This window comes from Rousettus aegyptiacus, unplaced genomic scaffold (genome assembly GCF_014176215.1).
Source record: "Rousettus aegyptiacus isolate mRouAeg1 unplaced genomic scaffold, mRouAeg1.p scaffold_m13_p_8, whole genome shotgun sequence".
In the NCBI taxonomy this organism is placed as follows: Eukaryota; Metazoa; Chordata; class Mammalia; order Chiroptera; family Pteropodidae; genus Rousettus; species Rousettus aegyptiacus.
This window is the reverse complement of record NW_023416311.1, coordinates 37,970,217-37,990,517: the sequence shown is the minus strand read 5'-3', so window position 1 is coordinate 37,990,517 and position 20,301 is coordinate 37,970,217. Positions and strand designations below refer to the sequence as shown.

The window sequence follows — 20,301 nt, the reverse complement described above, 5'->3', positions numbered from 1 at the left end:
TTTAACTTAGTTGAATGTTATTAGGTCTTCCTGTAGCTTCAAGAGAAAGCTGCCTTTTTAAAGCTTGTATACTGTAATTAAATCTTAAGAGAATAGCTTGGAGTGAGACATATCAGGGTTCGAGTTCATCTCTTCCATTTATTGACTGATGGCCTTGAGAAAGTAACTTAATCTCTCTGGGATGCAGTTACTTTACATGTAAAATGGGGATAATAATAACCTCCCTCTTGGGGTGGTTGTGAAGTTTCAATAAGATAACTGCAGATTCTAAGCAGTTCTGGGGATAATGTAGTAAAAGTTCAAAATGTAGTGGTTAGCCACTGGGTTCATGTAACTGTAAACCTCTCAGTCGGACTTTGGGTAGCCACGAAATTCATTTCTATTTCTGTAACTTCTGTCCTAATATTTACCAGACTGACATTCCTTGGGGTCCAACCATACTACTTCGTGTAAATATCATCCAACTTTCTTACAGTTCTGGTATTAGCGAACCTGGAGGCATCTGGGATCTCTTGTCAGAGCGTATGCATGCTGAAAGCAATCGAGGCATCGTATGATCAGCAAACTGACAGAAAAAGAGCAGAGGTGGAGTATAATTTGAAGTGAAAGGAGTTGAAACTCAGGAAATGACATTTTCAATTTCAAAATCTTCACAAAAGCCACAGAAGTGAAGGGCACACAGTTGAACCTGATGAAAATCATAATGAAGAGATTCAGGAATTAAAGCAACAAAAATAGCCTGAGATCACACAGGGAAAAGCTTCATAGTGTTTTCTTTAGGACATAATTTCTCTTGTCTAGAAATTTAGAAACTAAGGGATAGAAGGAGAAATGAGTAGGAAAAAACCCAGTATGTGCAAATATGGGTTTGAGTGCTTGCTCTTCCATTTCAAATGATATGAAATAAGGGTGTAAAACTTGGTGTGTGTTTACGCTTTGTCATGAGCCTAACACATATTTGTACCTCATTAAATATTTAAGGTAAAATGATACCACACTTAGCAAATGAGAAAACTGAGGTTCAAAGAAATTAAATTGCATCCAACTTTACAACCCAGGACTCTTGGCTTTGAGCCTTTTGTTTCCACCCATGCTGCCTTTGGGCCTTGGGTTCTCTGGGAGACTCAGAAACTGGGCGAGGTAATGTGACTGGAGTGATCTTGTTGGTGGTTTTCCACTTTGACTTTATTTTTAACTCATTTCCTTTGCATCTTGCTTCTGTTGCAATTTTGCGTGGATGTTGACACTACTTCTCTTGTTTTTTTTTTTTTTTTTTTTTTTTTTTTGTAGTAGCTTTCAATTTTGTTCTCCATGGGCCAGTTTTCTCTAGACAAAATACCCTTACACTAAATATGAGAGTCCTTATAGTACTGAATCGATTGCTAACAAGGGATTCCACACCTTAAAAAAAGAGAGAGAGAAATTCCGTGATAAAGCTTTACTATATATTAGATTTTTTAAAAATGTCATCATGGAAAAGGCAATAACTCCTCACTAACTGAACTGTGTGAGTTCTCTGTTTTCATACAACCATCTGGCATTTTGCATTTCTCAGTTCCATGTTACTTCCAGAAGGAGTTGATTAATTTTGACCAAATGTGATTCAGTAGAAAAGACCATCATAATGTATTTGAAGTTTAATTTGTTGAGTTCTTTAAACAAACCTGTAGAGAAGGCTGTTCTGTGCCAGGCATTTTGTGAGACATTTATATGTGGTCCATGTCCATTTATCTTTGGAACAACTCTAAGAAGTGGAGAGCATTATTGTCATCTTACGGATGGGGAAACTGAGTCTCAGTAATATCCCTGAGCAGTATGGTAGTTCACAGAACTATCAGATACAGAATATTTGGACTTTTGTAAGTAAACTCTTCTTTTCCAGGATCCTGAAGGATTAAGTTGCCACAGGAAATGTGTACTAGTTCTAACTGGTATACGACAGGGTTATACTGCAATTTTTTTTTACTTTACTATGTGTTAAGGGGTATATTTTTAAGAAGGTACACACATGACTCTCATATAAATAAAAAATGAACATGTAAAAGATATTACTTATTAATTAATGATGAATTGGTTCAAAGGAGAATTCCAAATGCAACATAGGCAAACAAGAAAATGAAGAATCAATTACACCACCGCTAGATGTGTATATCTCTGTGGACAAGAGCCATTTGCAGTACTATCAATTCTCTACACTTTACAGAGTTGTCAGAAGGCTAAGTAAAGGACAATACAAAGAATTTGGAAGAGGAGTGCTTTTCAATCCCTAGTATGCAGGGTTGCTTTTCAATCCCTAGTATGCCATCGAAGAGCCACCCAGTGATTTTTTTTTTTTTTCTTTTTTGGCCTACTTCAAGTCACCACTTTCCATGCCATTTACCTTTTATATTATGTTGCCTTTTTTAAATGAGCATGTCCTTTTTGGAAGTAGTAACACAGAGTAAATGACTTAGCTTGTCTCTGTGATGATGCTTACCATTGGTTTTTACCATGAGTGAGGAAAATCCGTACACATCAAAATTTGCTTTCAATATCAGGTTAAGGATCCCAGAAGTGTTGATTTCCTTAAGACTGTTCTTTTGTGGTAGGGCCTTCATCTGTGTGACTTAAGGCTGATTTTAGGTTAAGGTGACTGAAACTTGTCTTTTCTCTCTGGACAAGACTGCCTCCAGCTGGCTCCCATGGTCTTTGCTTCTGACCCTACCAGGGCAGCCCACCCGCCCCCCCCCCCCCACCCACATGTTTGGAATCTCTGCTGCTTCTGCTAGCTGTGGCCCTCTCTCCTCCGCTGCACTCTCTTTTTCTCTCTTTCTTTTTGCTTGCTGTTTCTTCTCTATCCTGTTGAATATCCCACTTTGAGATTTTTTAGTGTGGAGGCCAGTGTCACAGATATTAATCACCAGCCATTCCAACTACTTTTTGCTGTTTTTCTGGAGCACTACCAAATGCGAGGGTAGAGAGGTCAACTCCCTGCCTGTTGACAGTGTTTATAGTTGGTTATGGCCACTTTCTTATCCCCAAAGCTGTCTTTTTATTAAGCCCTATTTATATTTAGACTTAGATGCAAGAGAGATAAGGTTTTATATATTTCTTTAAAGAACTTTTATTAACAGGTCACAACAGCCAGATATGCTCTCCAAATTGTTTTTTTTTTTTTTTTTCCATCCTAATACTGGGTCCACTGGATCAAATTTTAACGAGGCAAGAATTAGCAAGGACATAAATGTGCATCTGTAGTCACCGTTTGAAAGTTCCAGGTCTAACAGATTTGATGGGTGAAGATATTTGCTGGTGGGGCTGTGAAGAACTGACTTAAGTGCTTCGCTGTATTAGCAATTTCTTGGAGTGATGTTGTGGAGAATTTTTGATAATTTCATTTTTTTCTTTAATGTTATAAAAAGTTTTTTGTTTTTTTTTTCTTTTGAGGACTTTTTTCTTGTATACAGAGGTCAGTATATTGTTACCATCAGTGTTTATGTCCAGATTATAACTGTTGATGCTAAAATCAGGATTCCCTGAATATCAACTGGTTTTTTAGCACGTATTGCTAAAATGGACTATTTGATCAAGCTCAGGAAGGCGATATAGAGACACTGGGGGGAGGGGAGCAGTAAGATAAGTAAGCATAAAATAACATTTACAATTATTTTTATAATACAATCATAAATAGTTTTCATATAATAGTAATCCTTTGTGTATTTTTGACATATGCCATTATTTTTCATTGATCAACAACGTACATGTATATTCATTCTAATAATTGGTAAAACATTGAATCAATATTTTCTGCACCTTGTCCTTTGAGAACATGTCCTAGTCACATCTTAGTTACTTCCCAGGACATACCTTTTGTCTGTCCTTCTGTTACATGCTTAATCATAGAGCCAATGAGAGTTAGAGGTGGGCCCGTGTTTAGTCTTGCACTGTGGCTCAGTCAGAACTATTGCACTTTGGTTTTACAAATATTTGTTTTATTGTTCTCTGGTGTTTTCTCATTGTGTATAACAAATCTTTCCTCTTTAAAATAACTAATTGATGACAATAATAGAAACCACACTCAGTAGTGCACTTAAATGGAAGAAAATCACATACTTAGCTAGATAAAACAAATATCTGTTTCCTTAACTTAAAGAAAGAAATGAAAAAAACACCCACATATGTATTGAAAACTCTCATTTTGCAGGTCAGCATGTTTTCATAGAGAAGTATTTAAGTATAGCAAAAAGAGGGGGGAAATTGATTCTGCTTCTGTCAGAATGCCATGTACCAGGCACCCTTGTAGGTCCAGGGGATGACTCAGCAAACAAGCTATATAGTCTTTGCTCTCAAAGAGCTTAGATTCCAGTAAGGAGAAGTAGATGTTAAAAATTTAGGCAAATCGATAAGGATTTTAGGAATAAGGGGGTGTGATGGTCAGCAAAGAATTTAAGTGGAGCATCATTTTTCTAATTTACATTTTTAAAATCTGTGGCTACTACTTGGGAAGAAATTGGAAAGGAATATGGACTAGGCTGGTATCTATGGAGATGGAGGGATGTGGATATAATTTAGAGAATTGAGAGAAGGTAGAATGGTGTGGACCAGGTAAGGGAGAGGATGGTGTAGTGGATGATTCCCAGATCTCTGACTTGAGCAAAGGGATGGAAGGAATACTATTATTTAAGGTAGTAAAGAATGGAGAAGGTGTACTTTGGAGACAGGAGGGAATCACAGATTTGGTTTTAGGCATGGTACATTTGAGATGCCTGCAAAATAGCCAAGGAAAAGAAAAACCTTGAATGCATTTGCAAAATGAGTCCGGAAAAGAGATCAGGGCTGAGTTATAACTGTGGGAATTGTTAGCACATGGGTAGTATCTGAATCCATGGGAGTGGATGAGATCACACAGGGATGAGGATCGAGGACGAGCTCTGAGATATACCAGGCCTTTAAGGATCTGGTAGATGATGTGAAACTGACAAATGAGCCTAGGCAGCAATGCCTAACAGCAGTTAATTTGCTATGGGGAAAAAAAAAAAAAATCATAGTTCATGTTCACAGACCACACAGTCCTGGCTAGCAACTCTCAGCCACAACCCCTAGTTGGCTTTGAAAAAGCCTTCACTAACACTAGAAAAGAAATCTGCTGCATGCTTGTCTTCCCTGTGGGAGAAAGAGCTTCATTCTCATTTTAAAAGATGCCTGAACCCAGTACAATCCAAAGAATAAAATGAGAGTATGAAGCTGCTTCTGTATTTCTAGAAGAGGGTTTGAAACACCTCTGGGACAAATGTGAAAGCCTCAGAGATCAACTTCTCTGTCCTGGTTCAGCCGTGGTTACCAGTACATGGGGAATAATCTTGCTTAGTTGACATTAGCCTTTCCTTTTATGCTTTCTCATGCAGGAAGTTAAAAGTGCTACACCGTAGTTTTTGTTAGGTCTTTATGTTTGAAGTTAAATGGGACATTTAGATATAATAAGAAAAGTAGCTTGGAAGAGGTGCAGACTTGCAAGTCTAGCCTTGGGAAAAGGAGCACAGAAGAGTCTTTCCAACCCCTCTTTATCTGGTTTCTGTTATTTCACATTCTACTATAGTATTTTGATCTAACAAGCATTGTACTAAATCCCAGATAGGATGTTTGTAGACTGTGCCACATTCTAATAGATTAAAAAGAGAATAACTGTTGAATCTTATATAAATTGAATTCTTGAAATCCTGAGTTACTTACTGTGTATCTGAAAATTTTGGAGCATTGCTTTTTTTTTCTTTTTTCTAATGCTCACAGTCAGATTTAGTCATCACAAATGTTGTGATATTTTCCCATTGTTTTTAAGTATTCAATATATTTCCCATCTTGAGATCTAGGAATTGCATAATATTCACCTTCGTTTTCTCCTATCTTATTTTTTCTTACATTTAATTGACGTATGATATGAGGTAAGACTCTAAATCTGTATATTTTTTCCAAATAGCCAACTGTGAATCCATGCTATTAAATAATCTTTTTCACGTACATCAATTTGTGGTGTCTCATTTATTATATAAATACACAAACAAAAATGATATATATTTTCTAGAGCATCCCTCTCTATATAAATTAGGTTTATTCATTTGTTAAAGTCTGTATCATAAGTTCAGTAATGGAAGATAGTCCCTGAACTTAATATAGTAATATCAACTACATGTGTGCCATTATTTTCAGTATCAGTTCTTTAGTGCGAACTAACCCATATGCTCTTTTGCAAATTGTTGAAGAATAGATTTGGAAATGGACTACTGCTTAAATGATGAAAACATAAAAAAAGCTTAGAAACTTTCACAGAGTTGGCTATTTTTCATGCTTTTTCACTTTCCTTTTCTTTCTAAAAATATATTTCATTACTTCTTCTGCAGTTTCAGTTCCTGTTTCAGAAGTTTAAATATTGATATTTATTTGAAGATACGATTTCTAGTTCAATCAAGATGTTCTTTCGGGGTGTAGGGCTTGTATATTAATGAATGATGCTTTGGTCATCAGGAACCCCTTTACAGCTACCTGTAGTGTATACCATGAGCTGCTTTGGCCCAACCTGCAAATCAAACATGGCAGTTCCACACTGAGGGAGTCGCTCTTCTTATATATCCTCAGCCTGGATTAGGGAGCAGCTGCCTTTTGTTTTCTAATGTTGCTAGCCTATCCAAACTAGAAATAATTTTATATCATAGATGCCCTGACTCATTCCTACATATCTGTATTTGTAAGCTTTTTATCTTTCGTCACTGAATGCTTTCCAACACCCAGGCCTAGGCTTATACACTGACATAAGCAGAGAGAACAGCTACTCCTGGACCCAAAGATGGAATGGAGATTTTGAAAGCTACAGCTCTGAGTACCTTGGACGAGAGAGAGAAAGCACAGCTGTAGTGGAGCAGCATGCACAGAGTGAGGGAAGATCCTGGAGAAACACTAAACTTCGTTTGAAGATAAACATTTATTGAGCACTGACTGGTTATAAGCTAGGAACATCACAGTTTGTATCATTAATATTTAACACATGCGACTTAATATATGTATCTCGAACCTCTGTCAAATTAACTGATATTTCCAATAGTAAACTCTAAGCATCGGCTTTTTCAAAGTGTGCTGTTCAGGTAGCATGTTTTTTTTTTTTTTAGCTCATACAGTATGTTTATTTCCTCAAAGCATATACAAATTTAAAGGTAACAGTGACCATTCATCAGAAATAGCAAGCGACAATAAGCGCTCCAAGGAATATTTGTTTTCTAACACTGAACTTCTGGAGTTGAAATTCGGGGCGGTTAGGGTGGCCGAACTGGTAGGTACTGGCCAATGTCTCGAGAAATCTGACTTTTTGCAACTGGATTATAAAGCAGGGATCTCCTTTTGATTTGCTTCCATGAATTTGCCTTTTTACTCAATATCATGGCTTTGTCATTTGTCCCTCTTATATTTAAATGAGTTTTTTAAAATTGTTCATGGTTACTGTTGCCCAGGGAACAATTGTGGGGTCGATTTTATGTTTTTGAGGATTTCTTATAAAGTTAAACTAGGGAAAAATTGCGTGAAAACTTATTGCCTCATGAGACATACTGTTTTTATAGTCAGAGAAAGTTATTTTTAAATAATTTGAATCCTTTAACTTCTAAACAAAATATTGACTACATAGCAGGGGGTATAAAATACTTGAATTGCCTAAGGCCTTAAGGATTATGCATAACCTGTTAATTTCACAAATGAGAACCTAATGCCCAGAAGTGTAGGGAACTTTTTAAAAATTTCCTTTCTGAACAGAAACTAATGTCAGTAGATGAGAGGCAAACCATATAGTGGGAAAATGAGAAGGAAAATACACCTTAATATCTGTTTTTTAATTTGCTTCTCACAGATATTTGCTGATTTTTTTTTTTTTTTATCTACCCTTTGTTTTTAGTGGCCACAGATGTCTTTAATTCCAAAAACTTGGCCGTTCAGGCACAAAAGAAGATCTTGGGTAAAATGGTATCCAAATCCATTGCTACCACCTTAATCGATGACACGAGCAGTGAAGTTCTAGATGAGCTCTATCGGGTGACCAAGGAGTACACTCAGAACAAGAAGGAGGCAGAGAAAATCATCAAAAACCTCATCAAAACAGTCATTAAGCTGGCCATTCTTTACAGGAATAATCAGTTTAATCAAGATGAGCTAGCACTGATGGAGAAATTTAAGAAGAAGGTTCATCAACTTGCTATGACCGTGGTCAGTTTCCATCAGGTGGATTACACCTTTGACCGGAATGTGTTATCCAGGCTGCTAAACGAATGCAGAGAGATGCTCCACCAAATCATTCAGCGTCACCTCACCGCGAAGTCACACGGACGGATTAATAATGTCTTTGATCATTTTTCAGATTGTGATTTTTTGGCGGCCTTGTATAATCCCTTTGGAAATTTTAAACCTCATTTACAAAAACTTTGTGATGGTATCAACAAAATGCTTGATGAAGAGAACATATGAGCGTGTGAATGAAGATTGTGACTGCTCATGATTTATTTGCAGATGGAACACAGTTGATTTATGAAGGAAAAAAATTTTTTTAAGGATTATGCATATTTCAGAAAGACTTTGCCCAGTTTGACTGTCAGACATTAATGATAATGTTTTATGAGGCTCATTTTATTCGAAGAAAAGCACGTTGCCAAAAATTGTGGTTAAAAGCTTCCTAAGGGTTAGCAGATCATCAGGAAGATGGTTGAGGGCATAATGCAGGTATAGAGTTATGCAGAGAAAAGTATGTATGCCTCCAAACCTCAAGACATCTTTTTTAGGGCAGTTATGTTGGTGGCACATTGGATATTTCTAAAGTGTACAGAGTTATGTATTTTGATTCACTTTTAGTCCTTACTTTGTATATGTACATCTTTTAAAAGGCCAAGAAATTTCTCTTGCTGTCATTTCTTCTTTTGAAACTATTCCATTTTCAAGTCTACCTTTTGTTGAAGATTCTTTTGTTAAAGATTTGTCATTGACATTCAAGAATTAACTCTTAATTAAGAATTAAGACATTCAAGAATTAAGGCAGTCAAATTCAAACCTTCAGAAAAATAGAAAACTATTTCTCTGAAATTAATATTGTGGAAACCAACTGTATTTGACATTATGAATAATGCCTAATATAAGAATATGCTTCTGGAATTGAGTTCAGACCGACAGTGATACTTTCTAAAGCATGATAATTCCCCTAAATGCAGTCACATGACATTGCCTTGAAATGCTTGCTGGGGGCTTTAACTTTTATGTTATCTTGAAAATGTGCTGATGGAGTCTCCATTTTCAATATTCATTTCAAATGTAAGAGAAAAAGAGAAAATCTAGATTGTGCTTGATATTGGGACAATAAAAAGTAAGTGTTTTTAAGAAGAATAAGACAATCTTTATTTTAGAGATGAGCCCATCACAATAATTTAGGGGGATGAAGGACAAAAGGGAAGAAAAGCTATTGCTACGGAACATGAGAATGAAAATTAATGCATTTCAGTGTTTAGTGAGGTTTGGTAGGTAAATAAAGAACATTGCTTTTTTATTTAACTGATAAGGTTTTTGCTTTTTTTTTTTATATATTGGCTATTTTGATGAGTAAACCAAAGAGTGTTTGCATTTCAAGCAGTTCATCTATGTTTCTATATAATTTCATGTGTGCTCATGATAAAGTAAGCATTTGCTTGTTTTGTAAAAATAAAATAAAATGAAATAAATGGAAACCTGTTGGCCACCTATACCATGTTGGGAAATAACAGACTTAACTACTACCACTAAGTATTTGCATTGTCACTGTGTCTGTGATTTAGTGTACTCTTTTTGCCTTGAATTCGCTTGCCTCCTAGAATGTTGACTTTAAAATAATGCTTCTCCAGGAAAAGTCCTGCAGCTAAAAATTCCAGAGATTTGGGATCTCCCTTAACCCACTACAGGGGTCAGCTTCTTTGGGACCCTCATGTGCTTGTCTAAGACAAGCAGCAGAAGCAAAGAGCATCCCCCTATTTGATATTAAATCCTGACATAAAGATTTGAACTGAAATGACCATTTCTCACTTCCCAGAGCCTGTAGGTGACCACTAGATGGTATACCAATAGCAAAGTGACGGCAGAAGTGACCACCCTAGCTTCATAGCCCGCTAAGTCGCTTATAAATTTAGTTCCGCTTCCTTCCTTGATCAGCTCTGTTTTCCTCACATGGGAAAGCTGAGAGTGTGATCTGTGGGAGCTACTGATTTAGTGTATTCTGTTCTCTCCAGATCTCCTTCAAAGGTTTGGAAAATGGACTGTCCAGGCAGTTAGTGAGTCTTTCTTGCTCATCTCTAGCTATGGGTAGGGCCAACCAGAGATAGAGAGCCAACCAGGGATAAACTTAGATCTGTTTATGCTTATTTAGATTATAGGGATGTGCCTGCAGGCTAGCAATCAAATGTATGTGGGGTAAGGAAGGCAGTGAGGAATACCCTGAAGGAGGGAAACCTGTCACTCAGTGTCATCTTAACTGGTAGGAACTCCTCTCCTTCCCAGTCCTGTGCCTGGGAGGCATGCTTTAGAAGGGTCAGGTACAAAGTCTTGCAAGTTCATTTCTGATGCAATAGGAGGCCCCTCGAGTGTGAAATTAGTTGGTGGGGGGGATGGTTGGGAAGGGTAGATTTTAAAACTGGAAAGAACCCAGATATGCTTAGGATAGATAATTCTGAGCCGAGTGATAGTCATCTTGGGGTCTTACGAACTTTTTAAAAAATTGAGTCTTTTTACATTTAGGAAAAAGCGTATGAATTGTGTTATAATTGATTTTTTAAATTTTGTACTGATGGCTTCTCTGCAAACGTTATGAGTTAATATAATAGATGAGTTAATACCAGTATTAACAACTGACACAGAGTGGTTATTATGTGCTAGGCCCATAAACTCATTTAATCCCTGCCACATCATTTCACGGATGAGGACACTAAGGCCAGAGAAATTAAGGAATTTGCCTGAGGTCACACAGCTATTAAGTGTCAAAACCACAATATCAACAAAACATTTCATTTAAAGATAGTATGGTTAAAGGCAATTGGAGAAACATCATTGGTTGGGAGAAGAGTGGACAATGTGCTTCTGAAGCGGTTTTTTACATAGTGACGTTTTAGATGACATTTAAATCCTGCAGGTCTGACCTATCCTCTAAAGATCTGGGGATAATTTTATACAAAGACATTTCATAGTGTTCAACGTGTCTCCTCATGGCTCAAATGGAACCTCATTCAAGGTGCTCACAATTAAAGACTTTGAACACTGACTGCTGAGGTACAGTACACCCCCCTCCCCCCCCCCCAGGTGGTTTTTCGGTGTGCATGCAAGGCGCTGTGTGCGCATACAAGACAGAAGCAACAGCTTACCATTGTGTTCCTCAGAAAAGGTATGGCATCAGTTTGAAACTTCGATGTTATTTCCCAGGTTTAGAGGCCAGAAATATCTACCAAATTAGTTTAGAACTAGCCTTATGTTTTTCTGATTATTACATCTTTCATATACAACTCATAATTAATATAAAAGAAGAGCAAGTGTTAGGAAATTCAATGATACAGAAATAATGCTTTTTTTTTGTCTTACATAACTAATTCACAATTATCTGTAAAGTTTTTTTTTTTCTTCCACCATGTAAATACTTAAAACAAAAACACAAAACTTAAACTTTCTGATATTTTCCCCATGAAGGATGAATATAGCACTTTTGTGGTCTGTACATTTTAAGTCAGTTGGGTTTTTACTGGAAATTTTAATTTATCCTTGAGATACTTGATGAGAGCACATAAGCTAAGTTATAATTTAGCATATACCAACCTTGACTGATAATAAAAGATGAACCTGTGTATCCATATGATGAAATATTTATGGTAAAAAGTTAAGTGCTATTGCTAGGAAATTAAAATATTCTAATAAACTTAATTAGCATGTTAATAGGATTTGCAATATTTAAAAATTTTTAGCCAATCTTGCATTTCCAAGCTTGGGTTATCTAAATTAGTTGAACTTTGCAGAGTTTGAAAATTACTGTTTTACTTTATAGATTGTTTTCCTGGACATAAAGCTACTGTGTAAGTTGTTAAACTCAACACAGGTTTTAACACTTAGTGTTGTTTATGACAGGCAAAATTTTATCCTAGCTCTGAAGTAATTTTTTTTATTGTGATTCAGATAAAATTTTTATAGAAACCCCCATATGAAAACACTGAGACATTACTCAGAAAAATGAATCAACTTTTTATTTCTAAAACATAACAGAAATATAAATCTTTAGGGACTTATCATCACATATCACTATTATGGCAAATTATTGAAAATCCATTTTCTCTTTTATTGATTTGTCCTCACCAGTAGCCAGATTTTTATTGATTTGTCCTCACAGTTAGCCCGAAAGACACTTTTGCCTTGGGGAATTTCTTAAATGGAAACATTTTTCTGTAGTACTGATTTATGTCTGTCTAGCCGAAGATTTGTTTTCCATCCAGCAATGAACATCAGCCCAAAGTTACAGGGGACGAGCCACTCCAAAAACATCCCGTCTGCTGAGCACTGAAAACGGATACGGACAAGTCAGCCAGCGTTCACAGTTAAGAGAAAAACATCTGTGCTTTGGAAATTGTTCTTCAAGTACAGAGAATTGTGTGTCCACCAAATTTCCATGAGATTTTTATAAAATTATCCAGTCAATGGATAAAGTCCCCTCATCTTCCATTGTGGGTGGCTGAGAAAATTCCCTGCCTTCCCCACTAACGGCTGCATAACTGTATTTCTGCCTTATGGAAGTAAACTGGCTGATCAGGCACTTGAAATTTGTTCTTAACACAAGGAAAGAATATTTGATTTTAAAAGGTATGTGTTTTGATTTGCAGAATCAAACGAACTAAGACAATATGCTTCTCCATACATTGATTTTTCCACTTGAAAGCTTACAAACAGATTGATTAAATCCTTTAAAACTGCCTGATATGTGATATAAACACATGCACAGAAGTGAAAACTTTGAGTGTACATACCTAGATTGTCACCATTATCTGTGGTAATTTATGTTTTATAAGAAGCCCAGGTTTCATTTTCCTGGAAATGGACTTTTATCAGCCCAGCAGGAGCCACCAATTACCAATTTTAAGTGATTTATCAGCAATTTTTTGCTGCTAAGACCACTCGTTTTCACTGAAGGGTAATACTTGCCAAGCAAATTATACATTTTTATAAGACATTTAATGTCCTGGAAGAAGACTTGCTGATAACTAGATAAAAGTGCCGACATTATTGCTGTTTCCTAATCATATGGACTCTGTGTTCTCATAACGGAGTTGTCACCTTTTTAGCTTACTGAAAGTCACTGGAGAATATACAGTAAAATCCACGAGTGGAAACATTCCATAGTATTTTCAAACACTATGTGTCAGGAGTTTGGCATCTGTTCCTCGTGAGAGGGTGGCCAGATGGAAACTGGCAGGATACAGGGGGCATGTGCTGGAGCAGTTTCCAGTGTTTCCAGCTTTTTGTCTGCCCAGCTTATCTCTATAATTTGGATAAAATTATATTTTAATTTTCTAATTTTCTCATATTCTAATTTCAAGTATAAAATTGAATAAAACATGGAGGACTTTGAAACCTCCTGAGGACTATTCCTGTGTGAGGTATTGTTTATGTAAGCAGTGGAAATAAATTGGAGCCTAAAAGTATCAAACAACAAACTTCCAAAACCCAAGAGAATTTTATTAAATCTTAGTCCTCTTTAAAAACAAATTTGCTTTCCATTTATAATGAGCACCCACTATATACTCAACACAAGGCTGGGCCTTAGAACTACACAATAACATCTAGTTCCTGTAGTTGAATTGTTTACTGACTGATGCACAGGAAGATTAGTACTAAATTGGAATTCCCAGGATGAGGAAACCAAGAAAGGCTTTGCTAACCTCGAATAGGCTTTCTGGTTTTAAATTTTCCAATCAGTTTTTAAATTTTAAATTTGCGTTTTAAAAGCAATAAGCACAAAGTATTGTTTTTGTTTTCAAAATCTGTGTGTATGTGTGTGTGTGTGTACGATGATAGTACAAGTAAAAAAAAATGTTTACACATCATTTTTTCCCATTCAAAATAGAAATGGTTGCCAATCCTATCTGATCTCGGAAGCTAAGCAGGGTTGTTCCTCGTTAGTACTTGGAAGGGAGACCATCTTGGAAGACCAGGTGCTGTAGGCATAAAAAATAAAAAAAATAAGGGATCGTATGCTGAAAAGGTCTTTGCAATCTGTGAGGTAATTGAGGGTTGTCTTGCCTAAAAAAAAATAAATAAATAAATAATAAATAAATAAATAAATAAAATGTTGTAAATGGGTCTATGGCAGAGCACAGATTACAAACTGTACTGAATGAAAGAATCTAATTGAAAAATAAGAAGTAACATTTTAATAAATATTTAATTAACATTTTAATCCCTTGGAATATTTGACGAATAACAATAGAAAATAATTTAAAACTTTTTTTCAATTACAGTTGACATTCAATATTAAGGAAAGAATTTTTTAAATCATTATTTTTAAACTCTGGATAAACTCTGTCTTCACAGCCTCATCCTCAGTCAGATATATCTGTGTCCGCAGAGGCCTTGGACCAGGACACAGAAGTGCGGGGTTGAACTGGTCCAGTGAAGATGGCCCTTCCATGTTTCTCTCCATATCACTGAGCCAGGTCTCAGTGGGTCCCACCCACCATTTGGTTCTGTCTGCACACTTGTCGCTGATCGCTGCCCGAGTTCCCGCATCTTAGCTAAGAAGCAGTAACAAACAGCCAGCGTGTCCTCTTGCTGGCAAAGGCTTAGAAGTCAGGCCTAGGAATGCAGCCTGAGAACAAAGCCCAGTGTGGGGGTTAGACCCTAAATACCTTTGTCCCTAGTGGCTTTCCCTATGGCTCTAGATAGGACAGGGATCTTTTCCTTTCCATTGGATTATGGTTAGAGAGCTGGTGTCCAAAGTCCTTTTTGAACAAGTTACAACACTTCCTGACCCTTGGTAACTTATGACAGGATTTTTTTTTCTCCTCATTACAAAAAGATGGGCTTTTGAAGTTTCAGTCTGAGTTTGTTTTATCTGTCTCTTGACTAACTATGTAATTTCAACCAAGAATAATAATATAAACATGGCTGATTGTGTTCCAAACCACCTTTGCTTTGATTAGCAGGCCAAGAAAGATGTCTTCTCTAATCTGCGTTAAAACTATGTTTGCCACACTCACTTCTCCCAGACTTTAAAAGATGCAATCTCACTGGTAGGACATTGGCTGCCTACTTTTTTTAACTTAAGGAGAAGGAAAGCTGACATGTGGGTAAGAGGCTCGGACTTCCTGGTTGCTGTCAGCAGAAATTGAGTTTAGACTTTAACAAACTAAACTTATTAATCTTTTTTCCATTGCTGAGTTCAATACAGATGTTTTCCCTCAGTAGCTTACCTTAATTTTTTTTGTTTCATTCTCATATTTAAGAAAATCTTTCTACACATATATGAAGATTCCACTTTTAGGAAAAGAATCTTAAATCCTAAATTGATGTGAAACCCATTGTGCAAATCATACAAGCCCAAGGACCAAGAGAGGTGAACCTGTGAGCCTCAGAAGCATAATTTGGTTGCTCCTATCCCTTACCATTTGTGAGTATTTTCTATAGATGCACTTTCATGTAAAGATTGTGTGTTTTCATCTAATAGTGCTTGAAACTAAGATATACCAGTTCTAGGGCAGCAACCCTGCCTGCATAAGGAGAGCATCATTTACAGACATGTATGGGGCTAATCGAAACTGGGCAAGGTTGAAGATTCTTCTTTTTTATTTAAACATTTTTATTTTAAAATAATGATAGACTCATAAGAAATTGTAAAAATAGTACAAAGAGTACTGTGTACCCTTCATCCAGCTTTCTCCAATGGCAACCTATTATATAGGTATAGTACAATATTAAAACCAGGAATTGATGTTGGTATGATGTTGGTACTAGACTACACACCTTAATCAGTTTTCCCTAAATAGGGTTCATTTTTTAAAAACTTTTATTCATGTGTGTGTGTGCGTGTCTGTGTGTGTGTAGTTCTATGTCATTTTATTCCATGTATAGATTTGTGCAACTGCCATCATAATCAAGACAGAACTGTTTTGTCATCACGAAAGAACTCTTTCCTACAACCTATCTCTCTGTACTCACACCTTCTCTCACTCCACCCCCTCTCATCCATAGTAACCAGTCATCTGTTCTCCATTTCTATAGTTTTATCATTTTGAGAACGTTATATAAACGGAATTATAAAGTATGTACCTTCTGAGATTGGCTTTTTTTCACTAAGCATAATGCTCCTGAGATCCATCTAGGTAGTTGCATGTATCAGTAACTCATCTCTTTTTGTTCCCAAGTAGTATTCCATTATATGAATGTACGACAGTTTGTTCGACCATTCATTCACTGAAGGACATTTGGGTTGTTTCTAATATCTTCCTACTCTGAATAAAGTTGCTGTGAGTCTTTGTATACAGGTTTTTGTGTGAAATAAGTTTTTATTTTTCTAGCATAAATGCTCAAGTGTGCGATTGCTGAATCATACGGTAAATACTGCAAAAAACATGTTCCAGAGTGGCTATGCCATTTTACCTTAACAGCAGCAATGTATGAGTCTCATTTTCTCCAAATCCTCACCAGCACTTGGTATCATTACCGTTTTTAAATTTTAGCTATTCTAATAAGTGTGTCATGATAGCTCATTGTGATTTTACTTAATGAAACATCTTTTCAGGCTCTTATTATTTTACTTTTCTGTTTTCAATTTCCATTTATTTCCTTGTTTCTTTTGTTCTTCTCCCTCTCAGTAAACTTATTGAAGTATAACATACATCTAAAAAATCATAAGGATACAGTTCTAGAAATTTCTTACAAAGCGAACATACCTGTTAGCCAGCACTTTAAGAAAAATAACATTTCTATCGCCCAGAATTTTCCCACCCAAAGTATCCACTATTCTGACTTCCAGCACTAGAAATTAGGTTTGCCTATTTTTTGGCTTCATACAAATGCCATCATTCAGTATGTATTCTTTTGTGTGTGACTTCTTTTGCTCATGGGATTCTTCAAATATTCTTTTGAACCATCTCTAAGAATGACTGACTGTCAACTTTAGGCAGCAAATCCCGTGAGGATACTCTCCACAGTATGTTGTACAGTTAGATATAGGGGTACAAAATCATTCTTGGCTCCCTGCTCACTTTAGCCTAATGTCAGCATCCAACCTACAGTAGTTCTGACACCTGACAAATACCAAAGACCAAATAATGTTATGGGATAATGATGATAATGGTGTAACTAAGTAAATTCTGAAATATAAACTATCGAGCCAACCCTCTACCCTTTCCACCTTCTTGATCCATCTTTTCAAGGGAATAAGGGCTGCTTTTGGGATAGCTCTGGTCATGGGGAAGCAGATATCATTGAGAAGGAAGACTGATGATTTAAAGCAGAGATCAAACTTCCCTGTGGTGTGATAAACCACCACAATCTGCTTCCTGGAACCTCAAGAAGTGGAATTCCTGAGTAGAGGCAAATTGCCTGACGTGTCCCTTCTCACCCCTCCCCTACCTTTCTCATCAGTAGCAATGCTGCTGCTAGTTATAATTTGAAAACTCTTGTATACAAGTGAGAGTGGTTCAAGGGAAACTTTGATGAAAGTTCTCACAGATGATAAAATTGTTCTTTGTTCCAGGAAAGAGGAAGTGGCACATTTAAGGTTATTTCAGTCAAGATTAGTTCTTGCAGAAATAGAACAACTATCTCTGAATTTAATCCTTTTCTGTATTCTTCTGAGTTTTCTGTCTCTTCTGCAGATATCTTATATTGATTATCTGAGGATACAAACTTTCCCACTCTGAACATGATGCTATCATTGTGAAGCATTTACTGTGGACTAACATAAAGCTGTTAGCTGTTAGCTGTTAGCTGTTTTATGTGGTACTCTCACTATGAAGTATGTGGTGTCATCCCTACTTTACAGAAAAGAAACTGAAATTGAAAACATAAGAAAATTTTCCAGGACTCAGCTGGTAAGTGGCAGAGCCAGGACTTGAACCTGGGATGACTCTAAAAGCCCTACTTTCTATATAGCACCCTATAGTTCCCAGAATGGGTGGGTGGCTAAGGTGACTCCTTTAGTATTCTCCCTTCTGGTTCCAGATGTTCAACCGCAAAATGTTCTGTGGTGGGCCAAAGAAAGATGCTATCAGAAAATTATCCAAATTACCTTAGCCTTGCCCTTATTATGTGAGGCTTGTTCGTGCATATCTAAATTAGACAGCTGAGAGTGATTAGAAGTAACAACTAGCTTGTTACTGAAAGTGAAAAAATTGAGATCCTTACTGCTATGCCCACAAATCAAATGATTGGGTTAAATATGTGGAGCCACTTACTGGTTGTGACTTTGTGTAGGTCGCTTTTTTCCTTCTGTCCCTTATTTTCATCTGTTAAGTGGAGATACCTATAGAACTTACATATAAACCCCGTAAAGCACTTGGTTAAAGAAGAGTACAATATGTACATGCTTAATTCCCGTTAGCCACCGTTATCATCATCATCATCATCATCATCATCACCATCATTGTCATCATCACCGCCTATGGCAGGATGTGGAGGTGATGGGGGTGGTACTGAGTGTGAGCTGAGGCCAAGTCTCCAGGCTGAGATACCTCTGTAGTTAAGAGCAGCCTTTTCTGAGAAAGTATATTTAGGAGATTTGTCTGGAGCCATTTTGAGAAGCCATTATTAGGCACTGAAGAAGTCACATAGCTAAAAGCCATGGTATGGCTGATGAGTTTAAAACAATGGTCACCTTGGTAAGCCTCATAAAGTCACCTTTTAAGGTAATGGAATGTTATACTACCATGGAAACAAGAACATGTAGGATCTTATGTAATTGACAAGCATTGTTTTAGATAGGTATGGTGTGCTTTGCTATGGTAACGTGGTGATTGATTATGATATTTAAAAATCACATAAAAAGGCTATGCTAAATAAACTCGGGGCTGCAGCTCTGACTATATGCCCTCCCGGAAAGCTCTTTCCTGTCTTCTCTTTTTTCCCTTAGGCTTCACGCCCCTCTTTCAGGTACCGATCGACTTTAGCCGGCTGGCTCCGGCAGAGATTTGCTTAATCTTTGGGGCATTTTAAATTAGCAGTTTATGTTTAAGAAAGATTCAGATTTAGAGTTTCAAAATGTTAACCTTCATTTTGAAAATATGCGTCATGTTGCACCTTTCTCTACTTTTGGAACAAAATAACATATTCAGGGGATATGAGGGTTCTGCTAACAGTTTCATCCAACCAAAACCAAATTCCATCTTACCAGTCTGCTTTCTCCCTCCAACAATGACCTCTCTCATTCTCCAGTGCCTGGATAAGATCACATTCTCAGTAAATTCTAGTTCTACAAAAGGTGATTGGTCAGTATCTTCTGCATTACCCTTGTCCCTGGGTGTAGATTTGACATAAATTCTATATACACCGTATGTAAACCATATGGACACCATCTGAGAACTTTTCTTCTCTGCCAGCTTTTTAGGATAAGCTGAAAACTTCTGAGCCTGCTTGCCTCTGGCTCCTTTAGTCTCTCTTATGGCTCTTTTGTTTTTAAATCCTAGCTAGAATTTCCAAGGTCATGATAAAGTCATTATAAGGGAAGATTGACACTTGTTACATTGCTCTGGATTCACAGGTATTGACTGGCATAACTTGATTCAGTGAGAAGTGCTTTATATTAACTGATGAAAGCTCTATTTGCCAGAATAGAGGATCTCTGTCCATATGTTGGCAGTAGTTATCTGGCCTGTATTTTAGGAATTGTCCTGATTTCTAATGTTATGTCTTGTTGTCATTACATGTGCCTGGAGTTTAGTTAAGAATATATATAGTTGAGTACTTAGGCTCATAGAACACTAGAACCTGTAACTGTTTATCTTGCGCTTGTTTATATTTGCTGCTCAGCATTCATTCTCCTTCTATTATTGTTTACAACATTCTGCTTTTTCTTTAGAAGTACCATACCACCTGTCCCCAACTCTCTATCCAAGGATGTCACCTCTAATGACAGTTGGGCACAAAACCCAAGTCTGGCCAATGAGAGTATTTCATTCCCTTTGAGTCAGTGATTGATTCAGGAATGAATACGTAATGAAGCCATGTAATCAGGCTCAACTTGTAGATCATCCTACAACTTTAGCTTGAGATACAGGCAAAGAACCATTCTCTCTTCCCATTGAATTT

General features: G+C 36.8%; 1 protein-coding gene across 4 annotated transcripts in view; it reads left to right on the top strand.

The window, feature by feature from the left end:
* Positions 1 to 9,780, top strand: part of TNFAIP8 (TNF alpha induced protein 8) — a 104,657-nt gene extending 94,877 nt beyond the window's left edge. For all 4 annotated transcript variants that reach the window (XM_016145315.2, XM_016145314.2, XM_016145313.2 and 1 more), the window contains one exon: positions 7,913 to 9,780. In XM_016145315.2, the coding sequence (XP_016000801.1) occupies positions 7,913 to 8,478 (566 nt within the window). In that variant the 3' untranslated portion in view covers positions 8,479 to 9,780. The remainder of the gene's footprint in view (positions 1 to 7,912) is intronic.
* Positions 9,781 to 20,301: the final 10,521 nt, after the last annotated feature.